General features: G+C 35.3%; 1 protein-coding gene across 4 annotated transcripts in view; it reads left to right on the top strand.

Annotated features, from left to right (window-relative positions):
• The window catches only part of LOC145249608 (profilin-4-like), a 151,873-nt gene that overhangs the window by 55,422 nt on the left and 71,197 nt on the right, over window positions 1-25,254 (top strand). Inside the window, exon 1 of one of the 4 annotated variants that reach the window (XR_013863554.1) lies at window positions 17,548-17,786. The exons of 2 other annotated variants lie outside the window; for them this stretch is intronic. Coding sequence is in view for 1 of the 2 variants with exons in the window: in XM_080111322.1 (XP_079967448.1) it covers window positions 17,733-17,786 (54 nt within the window). In the remaining variant the exon portion in view is untranslated. Of the gene's footprint in view, window positions 1-17,547; window positions 17,787-25,254 lie in introns of those variants that run through there. One more of the 4 variants, XM_080111322.1, reaches the window with a different exon arrangement.

Genomic DNA, 25,254 nt, shown 5'->3' on the forward strand with positions numbered 1-25,254 from the left:
GTTGTATCATCAGCAAATATACCCATCACGGACACAATATTATCAGGGAAGTCGTTTATAAATATCAGGAATAATAATGGTCCAAGGATCGACCTCTAAGGCACTCCCGCATTAATGTTATGCTGTTTGGATGTATATCCGTCAATGACAACCTGTATGCGCCTATTGTCTAAGAAGGATCTAATTATATTTAATATACGTCCAGTTATACCGTACGATTTTAATTTCATGAGCTAGACTTTGTCAAAGGCCTTGGATATATCAAGGGCTACAGCCCTGGCTTCGCTTGCCTTGTCCAGTACATGGTAAATGCGTTCAGAGATGACTGTTAAAATATTTGCAGTAGAACGACATTGCCTGAATTCATACTGAAGATTTGCTTTTGCAAGGTGGTGAACTAGTGCTTGATTAATTAAGATCTCAAAGATTTAAGCAAAGAGTGGGAGGAGACTAATGGGGTGATAATTGAGAGGGTTTGTTCTTTCACCAAAATTCTTGTACACTGGTACCACAGAGGCCATCTTCCAGCTTTTTCAGGAATCAAGATTCAGCAATGCATTTATTGTAGAGCTTGGAAAGTATGGGGGATGGCTCGGCTGAACATTTCTTAATTAGTAATGCAGGCCCACATGCTTTTGAGGTGTCTAAGTTTTTTATGATATTGCAAACATGAGAAGGGGTGGTTTTTACATCATCTAATGTGGTTTCAGTCTGCATAGGGAAATTTGGGAGGGAGTTGTTTGTTGGCTCTAAGGTGGAGTTGGAGGCGAATTGCCGGGCAAGCAGTTCCGCCTTCTCCATTGCCATGCATGTAACCTTTTGGTTGTTGCTCAGTGGGGGAATTACTGATTGCCCTTTAATCACTAAACTATTATAGAGTTTCCAGAAATCACGAGTCTCCATCTTTTGCAATTCAATGTGTTCCCTGATTATTTCAGCATGCTTTCTTTTGGCTGTTGCTATTTCACTCTTACAATGATTTCTAACATCTATAATGTTTGCCTATTTGTATATGACTTATGACGTACAAACCGGTGGAATGCATGCTGTCTTTGTGCAATGGCAGCTGCACAATCTGCAGTGAACCATGGAGGTGAGTGGGGCTTGCTATAATACTTCCGTGTGGGAACATGCCCACTTTGCACCATTCAGTTGTCTCATTGGCACACTGTTCAGCAGGAAGAGAGAAGATATCGGTCCATAGGGTATCTCGGATGTGTTCTCTAATGGCTTCCCAGTCAGCCCTGTTGTAGTAGCTTGTTATTTTGAGCAATGGTTCCTCACCATGAGGTTGGGATTTAAATGTGATGTCAACTTATACCACAATGTGGTCTGCATTTCCTAGTGGACTGTGGGAATTAGTCATACAATCCTTAGGTACCATGGTGAGAAATAGATATAGAAGTGAAGCCTGCTGTGGTTTACGATCTGGTAGGCGGGTTGGGAACATTTCTGTCTGTGTGAGGGAATAGGCTGTAGAGAAGCTATGAGTAGAGTGTTCAGCTGCATCTGTTTAACCTGAGAAACCAAGCCAATTTTTATGGTGGACATTAAAGTCACCAAACACATGTATTTGGGCGTTACTATCAGAGACATGGTTGATTAGAGTACAATCCTGACTTGAGGGAGAACGGTAGAGAAAATATAAGTAACTAACGCAGTGATGAAATGTTAGTTGAAAGCACATAAAAGCCTGGTCATCCTATTCAAGATTTTTCTCTCTAGTTAAAGGAAGGGTGATACTGATATAGACTCCGAACCTGTGCATATATCTATCCGAATCCTTACAGATAAGTGGGAGGTATCCTGTCATGTTAAAGTAGTTAGAGGGAATAGGAGAGTGTAAGTTTGTTTCACTTAATGCTAAGATATCCAGGGAGTTTACGAAAAGGTAAGACTTTACATCATCTGTATTACCTCTAACCCCACAGATATTTGTGAAAGCGAGCCTCAAGGGTGAAGACGAATTGGTTTTGTTTGGGTGGTTGTCTGGTTTTATTGTGATATTTGTTTGGGTTGTCATTTCATTACGTTTTTGTTTCATTTAAGGTTAGGGGAAGAGCATTGAGCAAAGTGGGCCGGTTTTGATGTCAAGTATACACACAGTGGACCATTAGCTGAGTCCTGTCTAGAAAGTTGTGGCCTCATGAAAGCCCACCAAAGATAGCCACAGGGTCCCTTTCCATGCGTGACATGGCACTACAACTATCCTGATATTATACAACTGATGATAGAGCAGTCGCTCTAAGCGCTACCAAAGAGTTAGGACTCCTGTACTATCAGTCGGAAACAGCAGCCAGACAAAAATATCAATTAGGTACCCTCAAACAAGACCGGCCCAAACAAGTCAAGTGAGCACAAGTGGCATGCAAGCAAACCCAATTTTCTCAGTTTCTGAGAGAAAGAGAGAAATTTAAAATAGGGAATAGGGGAACAGCATTCAATATCCTCGTCAGGAAACAAGGCCAAGCACAGGGTGGCTCAGGTGAGTCCCTGGTATTGTACCTCTGTGCCTGGCTAATAGACAAAAAAGGAGTGTGAAAACCGGCAATAGGCAGAACCTAGCTACTCCTTAAGCAAGTTAGGTTTGCAAACTGGGGATTTGTTCGAGTCACCAGCTCTAGAAAGGTTGCCGTCAAAGACTGAGGAGGCCTCCCTCTCCCAGTTTTATTATCAGAGTTTTCTTTTTGTTAGATGGATGATCTGACAAGATCTACAGGTCCATTACACCGATAATGGTAACTATGAGCCTGGTTTCTACACCAGGTATTTCTGTGCTCCCGTATGGATGAAGATATTGAATATCTTACTTTAAGGTTTTTCTCTATTCTACATAAATAAGCAGAGGATTGGTGATAGATTTCCCTCTAACATTTACAAGAAATTGTATCTTTTAAGAACTGTGAGAAAATGTATCTCTAGCAAGTGACTTGTATCAAAATGAAAGAATAGGATATTAATTATTTGAATATGTAAGAGAATATAAAGCAAAGAAACAAAAGAAATGGTGGGACTAGATCTACATAGAAAGACTACACACAACACTGATAGATAGATGCACTTAACTTGGTGTTCTTCGAGTGACCCATGTTTGTCAGCTAAAAGATCAGTGTCTCAATGTGGAATGAGTTGGAGTGCAAAGATTAGGGTTTATTTGAGAGCAGTGAGAGGGAGGGATGGACGATTTGATTTAAGAGCAAAATGTAGGCTATGATTTTACTGCTTCCTTTTATTAATTGAAACAATATAATTTTCAATTTCCATATTAATAATTTAAAACATACAAACTTCCTTTCAAAAGGTGATGAATGCTAGAAAAAGAGATGTGTATCTCCAATTTTCTATCCCTAGATGAGTTCATAATTAATGGATACTCCAATTTAACAGCTAAATCTGACTCCCAAGATCGCCATGGGCATGGAATATGTGCCTACATTAAGGATGGCTTCCCATGTGGCAGGGATATCTCTAGAGAAGATCCTAATTTACCCTATATGTGCTTCAGGGTTGCACTTGCTAACACCACTGCATTTATATTTGCCCTCTATAGGCCCCATAACAGTGGAGTTACTATCTTTAAGAGCATATCTGAGAAAATAGACCACATACTGTCTTCACATCCCTCGGCTAACATCCACATCTGTGGTGACTTCAACGTCCATAACGTGGAATGGCTGACCCATTCAAATAAGACAGATGATGAGGGGAGGTTTTGTCATGATTTTGCCATTGCTTATGACCTCACTCAGATTGTTCGCGAACCCACCCGTGTGCCCGATACACCCAATCAATATGCAAGCCTCTTAGACCTTTTTCTCTCAACGTCCCCTGAGCTATGTTCATGTACCATTCATTCTCCTCTAGGATCCTCCGACCACTCCGTCGTATCAGTTAAGATAAAAACGAAATGTAAGAAGCCCCCAGACGTACCCCTCCACCGTACTGTATACCGATACTCTATGGCTGACTGGGATAGCTTCCGTACATTCATATCTGATTTACCTCTGCACTCCATGTTTAAAAAGGAAGTGTCCTCTATAGTATCAGAGCTGACCGAATGGTTAATTGTAGGCATAGACCAATTCATACCATCTAAAAAATTCCAACAAAAACCTAACAGCCAGCCATGGTTCTCCCCAGAATGTGCTGCTGCTATCGCGCACAGAAACCACTTTTTCCATAGCTACCAACGTAATAGATGCACTGAGACTAAAGCTGCTTTCAGGACTGCGAGCAACCACTGTAAAAGAGTAATAAAAAATGCAAGAGAGCTATATGCCCAGTCTGTTAAATCCAAGGTAGCTGATCAGCGGCTTGGTTCCCACCAGTTCTGGCAAATAACAAATAGGATCCTGAACAGAAGTGTACGTTCTATCCCAACGATTATCAATGGACCAGAGGTCATCTCGTCAGCGTCAGACAAGGCCAAACTATTTGCAAAGAACTTTGCAGCTAATTCTACCCTATGCGACGAAGGCCATCAACTCCCCATATTTCCTCCTATAACACAGAACAAGCTAGGTAACATACAAATATCCGTGCATGAGGTCGCCAAGCTAATAAAAAACCTAGATTCCAGTAAAGCAACTGGCCCTGATGGCATCCCAATTATAGTGTTAAAAAAGCTTCAACCAGAACTTGCTCCCATACTTACGAAACTATTTAAGCGCTACCTTAAGGAGAAGTGCTTTCCGACCCCCTGGAAGACCTCATCAGTTTGCCCTGTATTTAAGAATTCAGGTGATAAGTCATCTCCCTCTCAGTACAGACCAATAAGTCTTCTCTGTGTTATGAGTAAGTTGCTGGAATCCATATTAAATAGAGAAATAGTCAACCACCTCAGCAGGAATAACCTTCTTAGTGACACACAATATGGTTTCCGCTCTGCAAGATCTACCGCAGATGTGCTGACGGTTATATCCCACAGGATTAGTGAATCTCTTGACAAAGGCTTCCTTTCTAGGGCAATTGCTCTTGACATATCAAAGGCCTTCGACAAAGTATGGCATAAGGGTCTACTTCACAAGATTTCCAGCTACGGTATAACTGGAAATGTTTTTTCAATCATTAAATCATTTCTCTCCGATAGGCTCATAAGAGTAGTGGTAGATGGTCAAAAATCGGAGGCCTGTAATATAAATGCTGGAGTCCCTCAGGGGTCAATCCTGGGCCCAACTCTCTTCCTGATCTACATCAATGACCTCCCTAAACACATACTTAAATCATTCGTTGACATCTATGCTGATGACACGACCATCTATGGCAACACATCAAAGGCTGTAAATGACGAAGTTCTATCTGATTCTCTCTCCTCTGATCTCGAGCGCGTGGTTCAGTGGGGGAAGATGTAGCTAGTTACCTTTAATGCATCCAAAACCAAACTCCTATCCTTACATCATCAACGCTCTGATCCCCAGCTGGCATCAATTGTGATGGATGGCTCTCGTCTGGGTGAGGCCCCGTGTTTTGACAAGCTTCTGGGTTTGACCTTTACTCCTGATCTGAAATGGAACACGTACATCAAGTCTGTTGCTAAGGTCGCTGGAAAGATGGTGGGATCCTTCTACCGCTCCAGAAGATATCTCACTACTGATGCAATTCTCTATCTATATAAAAGCCAAGTACGGCCAAGGATGGAATACTGTTGCCATATCTGGGCAGGAGCTGCCAAAAACAGCCTATCATGCCTTGACAGAGTACAAAATAGACTTCGTGGTTTAGTGGGGGATGCCCTTTTCTCTACCCTGCAACCCCTCTCCCACAGAAGAGACATTGCAAGCCTATCCTTGTTTTATCGTTATTTTCATGGCAGGTGCTCGTCTGAACTCCAATCCCTGGTCCCCCCTCGCCAATCTTTCACGAAAAACACCCGTCTAGCTGAATTCACTGTGAAAAATTTCCCCCACTCTATATCTGTGCCTAAATCAAAACGCGGATTTCATGAACAAAGCTTCTTTCTTAGAACTGCACGCCTGTGGAACTCTGTTCCGTCTGCCTGCTTCCCTCCGGACTACAACTTGGATGTCTTCAAGTCTAATGTTAACAAATTCCTAATGAACCGCCCCCTTAAGTAAACACTTCATCAAATCTCCTCACTAACGTAATGTACTTGCAATAACCCTTATCCCTGAGTGGCTTCCGGGCCTTGATAAGTGGTGATCTCTGTGTAAAAAAAAAAAAAAAAAAAAATATCTACACATATATTGCTAACTATTAATATGTTACAAACAAGACGACATGTGAGACAAATCTGGGACAGCAGAGTTTCAAGCGAGTAGATAGCACAGAATATAAAAAAGGAATAAAATAATAAATAAAATAAATTATTTTTTTTTTTTTTTAGTAATTTCTATTTTAAAGGTAGATTAAACCATGGTTAAAATTATAAAGAGATTTTTAAATGCAAGTCTCCCTAACAAAATTTCATTATTGTATAAAATGGGGAGTAAACTCACCTGTTAAAATCAATTCAGACAAGAATGGAACTTTAGAAATAAGATCCAAAATACACTATGAATATATTTAAAATTACGGACTAAGTATTGTTCTTAATATAAGTCCCAAAAGACTTCTTTTAGAGGTTAAAATATCGAGAAGTCCCCTTCTAACTATGCGTCCAATTTGAAAAAACAAAAGAGACAAGATGGATAACAGATAACTTCAGTATACAAATTATAGGTAGTTGCCTGTCTAGCCGCACTGATGAGCTGTGAAACAGCGAAACAGTACTGTATGTGGATGACTATATATATATATATATATATATATATATATATATATATATATATAAAGGTAAGTGATACATACGAGAAAATTAATGTACATTTAAAACAATCAAAAAATAAAAATTTACAAGTGAAATCAATAATTTAAATTAACATTTAACTGTGGGTTAACATGTTTTTTGGGTTTTTTTTTTTTTTTGCATGTCGTGGTCTGTAGGTTCAAACTCTGCACGTAAATTTCTTAATTTTTTTTTTTAACTGCAAAGAATTTTATAAGACTTGAAAATTAACATGTTTTTTTTTTGTTGTTTTTTTTCTTTTTTTTGAATGACGTGGTCTGTAGGTTCAAACACCACACGTAAATTTCTTAATGTTTTTTTTTGTTGTTAACTGGAAGAAGTTTATATAAAATAATTTTATAAAATAAACAGAAGGTTGTCTAGAGTGCAATGTAGAATAACATATATTTTGGACTAAGTTACTGCATGGAGGCATGTGAAGCTTCCTCCCAGGCGATTTCACAGATTTCAAGGACAATAAAAATATAAGAGTGTTAAATATTCGTTGATCATCATTTAATCCCGGGCAACGTCGAGTCTCCCTGCTTGTTAAATATATTTCACATTCTGTGAAAATTCCATATGTCTTACAAGTTATTATTCCATGAAATTTCCATATGTCCTGCTAGTTATTATTATTATTATTATTGGCTCACACGGAGCTTTCACACAGTTCATCATAGGTCTGATTGAAAACCTGTGGTGTTTCCTGGAAGCTGGGTGACAACAAGTCTCCTCAGACGTCCAGCACTCTCCACCTCCTTCGATAGCATTTGCAAATAAATTTGCGTTATCGCAACAGCCTCTCACCATTGATTTCTCGCTGGCAGCAGCCATTGGTCTGTACTGGAATTTGAGTGGCACTAAGCCTCCCCAGTGTCCCAGTTCTCTTCGCGCTTGTCCAGCGGAGGTCTGGTCAGCACTCTCTCCTGGGTCTTTCTCTCCTCCTTGACCCTTCTCAACTCTTTGGTTTCACACTTTTTTATTGGGGGGGGGGGCGGTGATGGGGAAATGGGAGGGGATGCGTGATGGGTATGTAGAACTTGTTGATATGCAGCTTCATTGTTCTTCATTCCCTATAAAGCTTCTTCATGTTTTGCTTCTGTAGCAGGTTGTCTGGCTCACACATGTGTTTCATGTGTATTATTCTCCGCATTCCAGGGTTTTCTTTAATATTTCAGCCATTTTCCTTATCGTTAGTCATTGTATTTTTGCAGCCATTCCTCTGGTTCCAATTTCTCCCATCCTCTTTTTCAAAGTTTTTCAGGGATGTTCCTAGTGCTCCTACTATTATAGGTATTATTTTGATTTTCTTCATCATTCAAATCCCTTTTAACTCTCTGTCTAGCTCTGTGTATTTTCTCCGCTTCTCCTTTTCTTCCATACTCACCCTGTGGTCAGCTGGGATAGCAAAATCTATGATTTGACAGGATTTTTTTTTCTTGTTAATTATTACGACATCTGGTCTTCTTGCTTGGATCGGTTTGTCCGTCTATATGTCCATGTCCCATAGGATTTTGTGGTTCTCGTTTTCGAGTACTGTTGCGGGCTTATGCTTTTACCATTTGTCTGTATGTCTAAAATGCAGTTGTTTGTATAATTCCCAGTGTACTGCCCTCCCCACTTGGTTGTACCTGTTTTTGTATTCCTTTTGGGCCAGTTTGCTGCATTCACTTACTATATGGTTTATCGTTTCGTCTTTTTGTCCACAGAGTTTGCATTTGCTGTTTTCTTGTGTTTTATCGATTTTTGATTTGATATGATTGGTGCTTATCGAGTTATCTTGTACTGCAGTTATTAGGGATTCAGTTTCTCGGTTTACATGTCCTTTTCGCATACATGTCCAAGTGTTTTTGTTATTCTCATCTTTTGTCATTCTTATGAATCTTCTGTGTAGTTGTTTCGCTTCCCATTTTTCTTTTCTTGTTTTCTCATTTGTCTCTCTGTTTTCTGGGGGTTTTTTAAAATATTTTTGCAATGTCTCTCGCTGCCATAATTATCCTTTCAGTAGTTTGCATTATGTATTTTTCTAATTCATTTTTTTTTTGTGTGTCATTCACACAGTCTTCTATGCAGGCCAGTCCTCTTCCGCCTTCTTTCCTTTTCACGTAGAATCAGTCAACATCGTTCTTTGGGTGTAGTGCATTGTGCATGGTCATGAGTTTCCTGGTCTTCTGATCGAGCTGTTTCAGTTCTTCTTTTGTCCACCCTATAAATGGTCCAGAATATCTTACTAGTGATACTGCCCATGTATTTATACCTTTTATTAGGTTTCTGCAATATAATTTCGTTTATTATTATTATTATTATTATTATTATTATTATTATTATTATTATTGTTGTTGTTGTTGTTAGTATTGCTGTTGTTGTTGTCAACACTGCTGCTGCTTTTTGAGTTGGGACAGAGTTGTTTATAATTGCAGGATTTTGGGTTTTAAATTTCTTTTAAATGTCTTATCTTATTGTCAATAAAAGATTCGTGTCCAACAATTTTTTATGGCTTTTTCATCAAAACTAAAATTTGCCTGTATTTGATTGCAATCGTAGAAGTTAATAGAGTTGAACACATTATATTTTATTATTTCATTTTTATTTGATTTTTTTAAAATTTCAAATAACATTACGCATGAAACGAGTAACATTTTATGTCTGACATAAATACAATTTATCCTGTGATGCTAATTCTGACATTTCACAATTTAATGGAAATGGTTTCTTGTTTTGACATCTAACGATTTTTTTTTTTTTTTACATGGGGGTCACCACTTATCAAGGCCCGAAGGCCACTCAGGGATAAGGGCTATTGGGTGTATAGTAATCAATGAGATAGTATTGTAGTAATCATTAGTATTGGGGGTTTTGATAAAGTGTCTTACTTAAGGGGGCGGTTTTTCAGGAGTTTGTTTATGTTGGACTTGAAGACGTCCAAGTTGTAGTCAGGTGGGAAACAGGCAAGCAGCAGAGAGTTCCACTGGCGTGTAGTTCTAAGAAAGAAGCTTTGCTCATGGAATCTATGTTTGGATTTAGGCACAGATAAAGAGTGGGGAAAATTATTGACAGTAGTTTCAGCCAGATGGGTGTTTCTCGTGAAAGATTGGCAAGGGGGGGGGACAAGGGATTGGAGCTCAGATGAGCACCTGCCATGGAAATAGCGATAAAACAAAGACAGGCTCGCAACGTCTCTTCTGTGGGAGAGAGAGGTTGCAGGGAAGAGAAAAGGGCATCTCCCACTAAACCACAAAGTCTATTTTGTACTCTGTCAAGGCAGGATAGGATATTTTAGCAGCTCCTGCCCAGATGTGGCAGCAGTACTCCATCCTTGGACGTACTTGGCTTTTATACAGATAGAGAATTGCATCAGTAGTGAGATATCTTCTGGAGCGGTAGAAGGATCCCACCATTTTCCCAGCATCCCTGGCAACAGATTTGATGTACGTGTTCCATTTCAGATCAGGAGTAAAGGTCAAACCCAGAAGCTTGTCAAAACATGGAGCCTCTCAAAGACGAGAGCCATCCATTTCAATTGATGCCAGATGGGGATCAGAGCGTTAATGATGTAAAGATAGAAGCTTGGTTTTGGATGCATTAAAAGTGACCAGCCACCTCTTCCCCCCTTGTACCACGTGCTCAAGATCAGAGGAGAGAGAATTAGAGAGAACTTTGTCATTTACGGCCTTTGATGTGTTGCTATAGATGGTCGTGTCATCAGCATAGATGTCAACGAATGATTTAAGTATGTGTTTTGAGAGATCATTGATGTAGATCAGGAAGAGAGTTGGGCCCAGGTAGGACCCCTGGGGGACTCCAGCATTAATACTGTGGGCCTCTGATTTCTGTCCATCAGCCACTGCTCTTATGAAACTATCGGAGAGAAATGATTTAATGATTGAGAAAACATTTCCAGTAATACCGTAGCTGGAAATCTTGTGAAGTAGGCCCTTATGCCATACTTTATCGAAGGCCTTTGATATGTCAAGAGCAATTATCCTGGAAAGGAAACCTTTGTCAAGAGATTCACTAATCCTGTGTGGTATAATCGTTAGCACATCTGCTGTAGATCTTGCAGAGCGGAAACCATATTGCATGTCACTAAGAAGGTTGTTTCTGTTGAGGTGGTTGACTATTTCTTTATTTAATATGGATTCCAACAACTTACTCATGACACACAGGAGACTTATTGGTCTGTACTGAGAGGGAGATGACTTTTCACCTGAATTCTTAAATATAGGGCATACTGATGAAGTTTTCCACGGTGTTGGAAAGCTCTTCTCCTTAAGGCAACGCTTAACCAGCTTTGTAAGTATGGGGGCAAGTTCTGGTTGGAGCTTTTTTTTTTTTTTTTTTTTTACACAGTGATCACCACTTATCAAGGCCTGGAAGCCACTCAGGGATAAGGGTTATTGCAAGTATATTAAGTTAGTGAGGAGATTTGCTGAAGTGTTTACTTAAGGGGGCGGTTCATTAGGAATTTGTTAACATTGGACTTGAAGACATCCAAATTGTAGTCCGGAGGGAAGCAGGCAGACGGAACAGAGTTCCACAGGCGTGCAGTTCTAAGAAAGAAGCTTTGTTCATGGAATCCGCATTTTGATTTAGGCACAGATATAGAGTGGGGGAAATTTTTCACAGTGGATTCAGCTAGACGGGTGTTTTTCGTGAAAGATTGGCGAGGGGGGACCAGAAATTGGAGTTCAGACGAGCACCTGCCATGGAAATAACGATAAAACAAGGACAGGCTCGCAACGTCTCTTCTGTGGGAGAGAGGTTGCAGGGTAGAGAAAAGGGCATCCCCCACTAAGCCACGAAGTCTATTTTGTACTCTGTCAAGGCAGGATAGGCTGTTTTTAGCAGCTCCTGCCCAGATATGGCAACAGTATTCCATCCTTGGACGTACTTGGCTTTTATATAGATAGAGAATTGCATCAGTAGTGAGATATCTTCTGGAGCGGTAGAAGGATTCCACCATCTTTCCAGCGACCTTGGCAACAGACTTGATGTACGTGTTCCATTTCAGATCAGGAGTAAAGGTCAAACCCAGAAGCTTGTCAAAACACTGAGCCTCACCCAGACGAGAGCCATCCATCACAATTGATGCCAGATGGTGATCAGAGCGTTGATGATGTAAGGATAGGAGTTTGGTTTTGGATGCATTAAAGGTAACCAGCCACATCTTCCCCCACTGAACCACGCGCTCGAGATCAGAGGAGAGAGAATCAGAGAGAACTTTGTCATTTACAGCTTTTGATGTGTTGCCATAGATGGTTGTGTCATCAGCATAGATGTCAACGAATGATTTAAGTATGTGTTTAGGGAGGTCATTGATGTAGATCAGGAAGAGAGTTGGGCCCAGGATTGACCCCTGGGGGACTCCAGCATTTATATTGCAGGCCTCCGATTTTTGTCCATCGACCACTACTCTTATGATCCTATCGGAGAGAAATGATTTAATGATTGAGAAAACATTTCCAGTTATACCGTAGCTGGAAATCTTGTGAAGTAGACCCTTATGCCATACCTTGTCAAAGGCCTTTGATATGTCAAGAGCAATTGCCCTAGAAGGAAAGCCTTTGTCAAGAGATTTACTTATCCTTTCACTATCACTTTTTCAGCAATATAACTGGAATGCCATCAGGGCCAGTTGCTTTACTGAAATCAAGGTTCTTGATTATCTTGGCGACCTCACGCACAGATATTTGTATGTTGCATAGCGTGTTGTCTGTTATAGGAGGAAATACAGGGAGTTGATGGTCATTGTCGCATAGGGTAGAATTAGCTGCAAAGTTCTTGGCAAATAGTCTGGCCTTGTCTGATGCTGACGAGATGACCTCAGGTCCAGTGATGATAGTTGGAATAGAACGCACACTTCTGTTCAAGATCCTGTTTGCTATTTGCCAGAACTGGTGGGAACCAAGCCGCTGCTCAGCTACTTTGGATTTAACAGACTGAGCATATAGTTCTCTTGCATGTTTTATTACTCTTTTACAGTGGTTGCTGGCAGCCCTGAAAGCAGCTTTAGTCTAAGTACATCTATTACGTTGGTAGCTATGGAAAAAGTGATATCTGTGCGCGATGGCAGCAGCACATTCAGGGGAGAACTATGACTGGCTGTTAGGTTTTTGTTGGAATATTTTGGATGGTATGAATCAGTCTATGCATATAATTAACCATTCGGTCAGGTCTGATACTATAGAGGACACATACTTTTTAAACATGGAATGCAAAGGTAGGTCAGATATGAATATACGGAAGCTGTCCCAGTCAGCCATAGAGTATTGATATACAGTACGGTGGAGAGGTACGTCTAAAGACTTATTACATTTCATTTTTATCTTAACTGCTACAACAGAGTGGTCAGAGGATCCCAGAGGAGATAGAACGGAACATGAACACAGCTCAGGGGAAGTTGTGAGGAAAAGGTCTAGAAGGCTTGCATATTGACCGGGTGTATCGGGCACACGGGTGGGTTCGTGAACAATCTGAGTGAGGTCATAGGCAATGGCAAAATCGTGACAAAACCTCCCCTCGTTATCGGTTTTATTTGAGTGGGTCAGCCATTCCATATTATGGACATTGAAGTCACTGCAAATGTGAATGTTAGCCGAAGGATGAGCAGACAGGATGTGGTCAATTTTCTCTGATATGCCCTTAAAGATAGTAACTCCACTGTTGTGGAGGCGATAGAGGGAAAATATAAATGCAGTGGTGTAAACTAGTGCAACCCGGAAGCACATATAAGGTAAATTAGGGTCTTCTCTGGAGATATCCCTACCACATGGAAAGCCATCTTTAATGTAGGCACATATTCCATGCCCATGGCGATCTTGGGGGTCAGATTTAGATGTTAAGTTGGAGTAACCTTTAATTATGAATTCGTCTAGAGAAGTGGTTGGCCCTATGCCAGTTTCACTTAGAAAGAATATGTCCGGTTTCGTCTCCTGTAATTGTGTTTCAACCTCTGGAAGGTTTGAACGTAGACCCCCGATGTTGGAGAAGGAGACCTAGTAGTAGGGGTCTACGTTGGTGGATGGGGTTCTAGGTTTATTCGTGTTTCTTTTTTTGAGATTTGTCATGATTGAGGTTTTGAGGTTTGTGGAGCAGATCAGTAGACTTGGTTGGAGCAGGACAGAGAGGGAAAATAAGAGAGAAAAAGACAAGAAATTTTTTTTTTTTTTGTGGCACATAATAAGTTAAAGCCGTAACAATTACCCACTAGTATGGCATCGAGAGGCCCTACCAGAAACTACTGTATGGTCCAGAATCCATTCACCAAATGGCAATACAGCAGCCTTGGTACTTTGCACCTGCTGATAGGACAGCCTCCTTAGTGGTTAATCCAAGGTTCGAGTCCCTGACTATCAGACGGGTAACGTCAGCCCAGATGAAACGTTTACCTCCAGCACCCTTACTAGTGACATGACCACAAGGATAGACATAGAAACAGAAATTTTCCGACATCTCAGGCTACTCTTTACAAAGTACTACCGACCTAGAAAGCAGCTTTTCTTCACCCTTTGTCAGAAAAATCACTCATTGGAAATGGGGACTAAAGGACAAAAAAGGAGAAGCAAGAGTTACTGGAGCTGCCGATAACACATCCACATACATTATCTACTCTCCATTGAAAAAAAAACAAAAAATAAATAAATAAACTAAAATAAAAAATAAAATAATGAAAAAAAAGGTGGGAAGGACTTATTAATATCTACTTAGTAGAAGTCCGTCGCCCCATTCACGGCTTAGGATAATACTTGAAGATAGTTTCTCAGTTGTTTTTGAAATTCTCTTCTCTCCAGATTTTTTGTTCATTGTCACATATTACTCTTCATATAATCGTCTTCATGTGACAAAAATCTGAAGATGATCCTACAAAGAATCCAAAGTGCTAGTGATATCTGCAGAACATTCATTATTTTGCATTTTCACACGAAAATATTTTAGAAAAATTGAAAAAATAATAAACACAATTGTTACATGCAAGAAAATGTCTAGTGGTAGACACTAGTGTTGGGATGATTAATTGGAATGGGAAAAATCGGAGGGGTATTGGAAAAAATTGAGCCTATTTTCCGATGCCAAAACCGATTCCTTTATCTATTTTATTTGATTTTGGTTTAAGAAAACATATTCCACTGGTTATAGTAATAATACAATAATAAATATCTATTGATTTAAACTTCCAGTAAGACTAAAATCTCTAAATCACCCTGTCACAAATGTGTTTTTACATTTGAGAAAATATGCACATTTAAGATGTGTTTTTACAGTAATTGGGACGAAATAACCATTTTATAGTAAAATATTAAGAGATTTATAAAGAATCGGAATCATAATTGGAAATTGTATCAGAATTGGGGGAAAATATTGGAATCTTCCCATCACTAGTAGACACACAAAATATATTGGAAAAATAAATTAAAAGGAGTTAAAGAGAAAAATAAAAGAATTTATTGAAAAGATAAACAATGAAAACAAATATTTACAAGAAAAAGTGTGCAAGAGAGATAAATCCGGTTTTAGATTAATGTAACTTTTATGCTGTTTGAGAAATAATAATAATATATTACTTTGGTCAGAATATAAGATCAGAAAATCAATATTTACTTAGAGCTCAGTTTTTTGTGAGGGTGTTTGCAATTGGCTTGTTTCAGGAATTCCTTACAACTGGATTTTATCTCAGAAAAAATTGTCCAGAGTCATAAATAGTTGAATGGTCGCCTCAAAATAGTGTTCCTTTTTAGAGCTGATTTAATAAGTGAAGTTATGACGCTATTAGCATTAATTTATAGTCGTTGCAGATGGAACATTCAAGAATTCCTAAAATGGAACACTACAACTTGGAACTTTATGGAGCCCCCAGAAAAAGAACACTTTTCTGTTCTACTTTTAGAACTCTCCGGAAATGCTTAAAAAGAATCTTTTATTTTCTATTTGCAATGTAATGATGTTTGTAGTAAAAGTTTTTTATTATTATATATATTATATATTTTATATTATTTTATATTCTAATATTAATTTATATGATTATTTATATTTATATATTTTATATTTATTTTATATTATTATTATTTAAGAAATTGTAATTTCTTCATATTATAAAGAGGAAAATGTCCTCTCATGACAACAATATAATCACACAAAGAATTCTATTATGTTTACAATGTTTTCTGAAATGAAAGAATGCTGCCTAAATCTAAATACACACAATATATGTATATTATATATATATATATATATATATATATATATATATATATATATATATATATATATATATATACTTTCAATTTGTTTTTACATAAGCAGTAATATGTTGCTACACAATCATAAGCATGTTTCGGTTTTCTAGTATTTTGTAACTAGAGACCTCTTCAGGAAACTATGCTTATATTTAAAAGCGAAACCATTAATGAAAAACCAAAGTCATCTTGCAATAAAAAAGGATTTTAGGAAAAAAAGGGGGACAGGGGGTGAGGTTCAACTGTGCGAATAACAAGGTTGAGTGGTTGTGGAATTTTTTTTTTTTTTTCTATGTTGGGGTGAGGGAATGAAGTGGTACTGTTAGGGATTGAGAAGTTAAATTGGGGCCAGGTAAGTTGGAGAACGGATATAGATATAATCTGCAACATGTGTCCGCCGTGTCTGCCTGATGCCCATCTTAAAATCTAAGTGAGCTAGTGTATATTAGACTTTATTATTATTATTTTTTTATTAGCACTTTGGTATCTTTTTGCAAAGAGGTTAAGATACATCCGGATTTAACTCACCATTTTCACTACAAATTTTTAGAATCCTAAGGAGGGGGAAGGGAGATGGGTAGTAAGAGACATAAAAGTAGAAGAAGAGAGGGGAAGAGACAAAAGAGGATAGGAGAGGGGGATGGAGGAGAAGGGGGAAAGAGAGAAGAAGAGAGGGAAAAAATGATATATTCATATCTCTTACTTTCTCTCTATTGCTCTCATTGCATGCTATTTGACCCCTTACCCCAGCTCTTATGTTCACAGTCTCTAGAACTCTCCTGCCAAAATAGTAAAACTAATTATAAAATACAAGATTGGAATAGTCTATTATAAACAGGAGGAAATATCATCACAGGTATTAATACTATTAACCTATAACTAGAAAGAAAACAAAAAGAGAGAAGCACATACAGTGAGCAGAAAGTGACTAATTTGGAAATTTGTCCTTTAATTTTTTATATTTTACACAGCTTTGCAAACTCACTTTTTTGATTTCCAGTAATCTACATAGGCTGACAATTGAATGCAAGTTATTTTAAATCGGCAGTTTTCTAAATAAACGAGTGAACACTCAGTAGTAAAATCAAACAGAAATTTTTTAATTTTTATACAGTTTTGTAGTTTAAATAAGTGAAAAGAGCATGAACTCTTACTTACCTTACATCATAGAAGCTGTTATGATGAAAATAGTCTTCTTCTCTGAAGAATCTATAAAGATAAGCAGAATTGGGTTGGTAAAGTGGTGAATTACGAAAAGGGGGATAGAGAGTATAAGACCTAAGGAAAGAGACGAGTGATGGGCTCTTTTTTCTTTCAGTGGATTAAGAAGATTGATAGTAGTTAGGGACATTTAAGAGAAAGAGAAGATAAACAATACACTTTAGATATTTTGCTTATTTCTAATGACATAAATATTCATTTACAACATTGTACAACACATCTTGCCGTGCCAACAGACTCTGTTCTGGCTTGTGAAATTTTAATTGCTTCTGAGTTGTTCAGAACCAAGAAGCTCCATTACAACAGGTCATGTCATGTTGAGCGTCTTTCTATTCATCTCTTCTCAAGCGAACAATCTTCACCTTTCAAACTTCATCAACAAAGAAGCACTTTACTTATGTATAATTATATCAGATGTATTAAAAACAAGACGAAAGAATTGTTTCTTTAGTTTTGTCTATGATTTCACTTGGATCTGTCATACAATCAAAATGGCTGCCTTGAACATGTACAAAGACCCTTATTATCAAGTGCATGGTTTGCCGGTAAGTCAGCCAGGTTAAGACTTGTTTGATCTTATGAGTTTTCGTAAACATTTACGTTTGAATGCTTCACCCTTTTTTAGTTGTTAGGTTATTTTTTTAAGTAGTTAAATTAAATGCTGGCTAAAGTATAAAACTGAACATTTAAAATATTTATTTACTGCTGAATTCTCTGTCTTTACTAAGTAATAGAATGGAACTGTAATCTTAGATTTAGTATCCACATTTTTATTGCATCTGCAACTAATAACTAAAACCTGGAACTTAGCATCCTCATTAGATTTTTCATTATAACTTTCTGTCATCACATTATACTTATATATATATGCATATAAATATATATATGCATATTATTTTTATATTATATAATATATTTTATATTATTATATATTCTAATATATGCATTTATATGTGACTATTTATGTGTGCATGTGCATATATATATACATATATATATTCATACGCACTTAACTGCATAGCCATCATTTGTAAACGGGTCAAGATGCATACTTAGTGTATGGTAATATGTATGCAAGAACAAGTATCCATTTTAAAAGACTATACAATGATGGTGAGAACAATAAGAACAAGAAGTGGAGCAAGCAGACATGGTGAAAGATTTGTGTATAAATTTTGCTATACACTGACAAACTTTAAAAGTGAAAATGAAAACCAGTTTAACCTAAAAATTATTATTGAATTTAATGGGATTGAAGTTCACTGGATCAAGAAATTAGAATTTGTGAGCAACTTAACAGGTGAATAATTGTATCATCATTAATTGTTAGTCATTTTCAGAGTAATACTAAACCCTGCAACGGCATGTCTATGTGAGTACTTCCTGGTCCTATGATGAGGCTTCTGTGGTCCTCCCATATGATGGACGATTTTTTCTTTAGGGGTTTGTGGCTAATGCTTTATCACGTCTGAAGAACCAGTTGTTCCTGTGATTCAGTCTGTCTAGGTTAGGGTTTCCCAATGCGGTCCGTACCACCCACCCAGGGAGAGAGACTTCAGGTGGGCGATGGCCAAATTTATTGTACAGGGAGTCCCTGAAATCCTTTAGGGGGGCGGTGAAAGATGGAAAGCTTTTAGTAGCATTACTAGGTGTTTTTCAACCCATTTTCTTTGGGATTCACAATTCATGTGGAAATTGATTGCATCACACGTATTTTTAAGTGGAAAAATTAATTCAGGAATCATATCCTGTAATATTGACAATGCTCCTTAAGTTTTTCCTGAATCTGATTCATTTTTAATTTACATTTTCAACAAGTCTTTTTCATTCATTAAATGATTTCTGGGGAGAGAAACCGAATAGATGCAGTGAAACATGGTGATCTAAGATTTTTTTTTATCAAATATGGAATAAAATATTCCAAAATTTATTGCTGATCATCAACAACAATCTGCACATTGATCAGTGATTCCTGTGATTGTTATTTTGATTTTTATCTTATTGATTATTGTATTAGCAATGCTATGATATATTAATCGACCCACTTGATTTATAGTTGTTACTGCTCCCATTCGATCGACTGTGTAGAATTTTGTTGAATAAACTATTATGAATATTCAATATAGAGTTTTGTTAAATAAACTATTATGAATATTCAATATAGAATTTTGTTGAATAAACTATTATGAATATTCAATATAGAATTTTGTTGAATAAACTATTATGAATATTCAATATAGAGTTTTGTTGAATAAACTATTATGAATATTCAATATAGAATTTTGTTGAATAAACTATTATGAATATTCAATATAGAATTTTGTTGAATAAACTATTATGAATATTCAATATAGAGTTTTGTTGAATAAACTATTATGAATATTCAATATAGAATTTTGTTGAATAAACTATTATGAATATTCAATATAGAATTTTGTTGAATAAACTATTATGAATATTCAATATAGAGTTTTGTTGAATAAACTATTATGAATATTCAATATAGAATTTTGTTGAATAAACTATTATGAATATTCAATATAGAATTTTGTTGAATAAACTATTATGAATATTCAATATAGAGTTTTGTTGAATAAACTATTATGAATATTCAATATAGAGTTTTGTTGAATAAACTATTATGAATATTCAATATAGAATTTTGTTGAATAAACTATTATGAATATTCAATATCGAATTTTGTTGAATAAACTATTATAAATATTCAATATAGAGTTTTGTTGAATAAACTATTATGAATATTCAATATAGTTTTGTTGAATAAACTTTTATGAATATTCAATATAGAATTTTGTTGAATAAACTATTATGAATATTCAATATAGAATTTTGTTGCATAAACTATTATGAATAGTCAATATAGAATTTTGTTGAATAAACTATTATGAATATTCAATATAGAATTTTGTTGAATAAACTATTATGAATATTCAATATCGAATTTTGTTGAATAAACTATTATGAATATTCAATATAGAATTTTGTTGAATAAACTATTATGAATATTCAATATAGAGTTTTGTTGAATAAACTATTATGAATATTCAATATAGAATTTTGTTGAATAAACTATTATGAATATTCAATATAGAATTTTGTTGAATAAACTATTATGAATATTCAATATAGAGTTTTGTTGAATAAACTATTATGAATATTCAATATAGAATTTTGTTGAATAAACTATTATGAATATTCAATATAGAATTTTGTTGAATAAACTATTATGAATATTCAATATAGAGTTTTGTTGAATAAACTATTATGAATATTCAATATAGAATTTTGTTGAATAAACTATTATGAATATTCAATATAGAGTTTTGTTGAATAAACTATTATGAATATTCAATATAGAATTTTGTTGAATAAACTATTATGAATATTCAATATAGAATTTTGTTGAATAAACTATTATAAATATTCAATATAGAGTTTTGTTGAATAAACTATTATGAATATTCAATATAGTTTTGTTGAATAAACTTTTATGAATATTCAATATAGAATTTTGTTGAATAAACTATTATGAATATTCAATATAGAATTTTGTTGAATAAACTATTATGAATAGTCAATATAGAATTTTGTTGAATAAACTATTATGAATATTCAATATAGAATTTTGTTGAATAAACTATTATGAATAGTCAATATAGAATTTTGTTGAATAAACTATTATGAATAGTCAATATAGAATTTTGTTGAATAAACTATTATGAATATTCAATATAGAGTTTTGTTGAATAAACTATTATGAATATTCAATATAGAATTTTGTTGAATAAACTATTATGAATATTCAATATAGAATTTTGTTGAATAAACTATTATGAATAGTCAATATAGAATTTTGTTGAATAAACTATTATGAATATTCAATATAGAATTTTGTTGAATAAACTATTATGAATAGTCAATATAGAATTTTGTTGAATAAACTATTATGAATATTCAATATAGAATTTTGTTGAATAAACTATTATGAATATTCAATATAGAGTTTTGTTGAATAAACTATTATGAATATTCAATATAGAATTTTGTTGAATAAACTATTATGAATATTCAATATCGAATTTTGTTGAATAAACTATTATAAATATTCAATATAGAGTTTTGTTGAATAAACTATTATGAATATTCAATATAGTTTTGTTGAATAAACTTTTATGAATATTCAATATAGAATTTTGTTGAATAAACTATTATGAATATTCAATATAGAATTTTGTTGAATAAACTATTATGAATAGTCAATATAGAATTTTGTTGAATAAACTATTATGAATATTCAATATAGAATTTTGTTGAATAAACTATTATGAATAGTCAATATAGAATTTTGTTGAATAAACTATTATGAATAGTCAATATAGAATTTTGTTGAATAAACTATTATGAATAGTCAATATAGAATTTTGTTGAATAAACTATTATGAATATTCAATATAGAATTTTGTTGAATAAACTATTATGAATAGTCAATATAGAATTTTGTTGAATAAACTATTATGAATATTCAATATAGAATTTTGTTGAATAAACTATTATGAATAGTCAATATAGAATTTTGTTGAATAAACTATTATGAATAGTCAATATAGAATTTTGTTGAATAAACTATTATGAATATTCAATATAGAATTTTGTTGAATAAACTATTATGAATATTCAATTATTATTCACTTTAATTATGTACTACCACTACTACTAATATTATTATGTAAGGATGCATGTAGGGAGGGGGCGGTGGTAGGTATCTGCATGTTCTAGGGGATAAGTATTTGTTGAAAAAGGTTGGGAAACCCTGGTCTAGATAATTCAACTGACCATGGGGTGTGTCCATTTATTATATACTATGTGCAATGACCCAAACTATTTCATAAGAGATTGTATGCGGAGAAAGTAGATCACTCATGCATACTGTTGTTGTAATAAAATTTGTCTCCTGGTCAAAGATTTTTGGGAGATGTAGTTGAGAATACACCAGTTTATTCTCCAGTTAAAGTGAATACTTAGCACTACACATCATTATGTTGGCGGCACATAATGCTTGGTGCTTTACACTCCATTAATTAAACACTACATTAATCAGAATTATGCAAGTTTGTTGTAGAAGCAACACTTTTGAGATTCACACAACCCTTGATCGTACCGTGGTCGTATTCAAGTCAAATCGTGAAATTGCTTTGTTGTCAAAAATATTTGTGTATGACCTGTTGCTATGGTCTTTATAAGTCCACCTTTTTTTGCTGTCTGTTTCACTCGAGAAACCTCAACTCGAACGATTTAAAAGAATAAAAAGAAAACAAGAAACCATTGATTTGCTGATTTATTCTTTCACTCAATCACTTGTATGCATTATTTTTGATTACTTTATTAGCATTATTGCTTGCCGTGGCCTGGTCGTAAAATACGCAATAAACATGCTATTTAATGTATGCAGATCTCGCATTTATTATTATTAGAACCAATCCTTTACTGATTCTTATATTATACCTAATATAGTAAAAAAAAAAAAAAAAAATGGAAAGAAACTGGGACATGTGCATGCGAGTATTATGTTTTTTTCTAAACAGTTCACTTCTTGTAAGTAAATAAAAAAAATACCCTAGCTGAGATCCAAACCAAAACCTAAAGACAGTGAATCAAGTACAATAACCATTAGGCCAGCTTGCCACCATATTTAAAAGTGTTTTCAAGCCTGCTTATTCTTAACATAAGGAAGCTCTCATGTGAACGATTCACGCATGCACAGTCATGAAAAAGTTGACAAATCGATAAAAATCTGATGGCACTCAAGTACCAATTTTTCAATTTTTTACCCTTTAGCAGCCCTTTTTTTTCCAGATGAAAGCCAATTAAAGTTTTCTATATGTTTGAATACCCTATATACCAAATTTCAAGTTTGTACATGAAAAGTTTTTGAGTATATAGGTTGAGAAGTGTCCTCACACACACACACATTCTGACGTTTATAAATATATAGATTACATAGACCATATTATATACTGATACTAACAAAATACTTTAATAAATGTACCATTATTTTGTACTAATTAGTCCCCAGTTACCAAGGCCAAAAACTACTCGAGTATAGAGAATGAGATAGGTAGATCATCATCATCATCATCATCATCATCATTATTAGTTTAAATCCGTTTTATATGCTGACATGTGTTGGAGAGTTTTTAGAAATTGAATTCAAAACTATTATCTACTAATTCGCACTTTTTATTTTTAGATTCAAATATTAATAACTACATTTTATTTCAGTATTTAATTTATGTATTTCTGTTGTATTAAATGCTAGCTTTTTTTTTTTTTTTTTTTCTCCTCCATAAATGTTTATCTACCAAGTTGATCTTAAATATTGTATAATCAATCCATTATATTATCATTTTCAGTCCCCCACCCCAATTTCTGGCTCCCATCTTATCTCGCAATTACTTATAACGTCACCAACTAACTTCGGAAGAACCCCCCCCCCCATCTGATTTTCTTTTATATCATAAGTTGCTTAAAACGTGATTAGTTAAAGTTCAGAATAAAATCACGCTTTCTCTTAACGGTTAATTTAAAAAAAAAAAAATCTTCTGAACGCTATTAAAAGTTAAATTCTTCACTAGTTTGCAATTTGGAGACGGAAGCGTTGTTGTGATAAGTGATTTTCTCTACTAATTCGCACTTTTTATTTTTAGATTCAAATATTAATAACTACATTTTATTTCAGTATTTAATTTATGTATTTCTGTTGTATTAAATGCTAGCTTTTTTTTTCTCGTCCATAAATGTTTATTCATCTACCGAGTTGATTGCAAAAATAGATTACCTAATTGTACTCATTTTTAGTTCGTGAGAGGGGAATCTATCACCATACTTTCCCTTAAACACGTCCGTTGGACTTTTATTAAGTACAATTCTTAATAGTTTTTTTTTTTTTTTTTTAATGGAGAGTAGAAAACACATTGTGGATGCGTTATCGGCAGCTCCTGTTACTCTCGCTTCTTCTTATTTGTCTCTCAGTCCTCATTTTTTAAATGAGTGATTTTTCTGACAAAGGGAGAAGAAAAAGCTGTTTTCTAGGTTGGCAGTATTTTTGCGCGAACAGTTGGCAGAATTGGTGGAAATTTTCTGTTTCTATGTCTATCCTTGTAGCCATGTCACTAATAAGGGTGCTGGAGGTAAACGTTTTGTCTGGGCTGACATTATCCGCCTGATAGTCAGGGACCCGAACCTTGGATTAACCACTAAGGAGGCTGTCCTATCAGCAGGTGCAAAGTACTGGGGCTGCTGTATTGCCATTTGGTGAATGGAATCTGGACCATGCAGTAGCTTCTGGTGGGGCCTCTCGATGCCATACTAGTGGGTAATTGTTACGGCTTTACCTTATCATGTGCTACAAAAAAAAAAAAAAAAAAAAAAATTCTTCATTTCTTTTTCTCTCTTAGTTTCCCCTCTCTGTCCTGCTCTAAGTAAATCTGTCGACCTAGTCCACAAATTCCAAAATTTCATCATGACAAGTTTCAAGAAAAAATACACAATTAAACCCGGTTCTCCAACTTCCAACGTAGACCCCTACTACCATGTCTCCTTCTCCAACATCAGGGGTCTTCATTCTAACCTTCCAGAGGTTGAAACCCAATTACAGGAGACTAAACCAGACCTTTTATTTTAAGTGAAACTGGCATTGGACAGGCTATTTCCCTAGATGAGTTTGCAATTTCAGGATACTCTAACTTAACTTCTAAATCTGACCCCCAAGATCGCCATGGGCATGGAATATGTGCCTATATTAAAGATAGCTTTCCATGTGGGAGGGACATCTCCAGGGAAGATCCTAACTTACCCTATATGTGCTTCCGGGTTGCTTTAGCTCACACTATTGCATTTATATTTACTCTCTATCGCCCCCACAACAGCGGAGTTACTATCTTTCAAAGCATATCTGAGAAAATTGACCAAGTCCTTTCTACTTATCCTTCAGCT

Source organism: Euprymna scolopes, chromosome 28 (genome assembly GCF_053919585.1).
Source record: "Euprymna scolopes isolate OS-2025 chromosome 28, ASM5391958v1, whole genome shotgun sequence".
Classification (NCBI taxonomy): Eukaryota; Metazoa; Mollusca; class Cephalopoda; order Sepiida; family Sepiolidae; genus Euprymna; species Euprymna scolopes.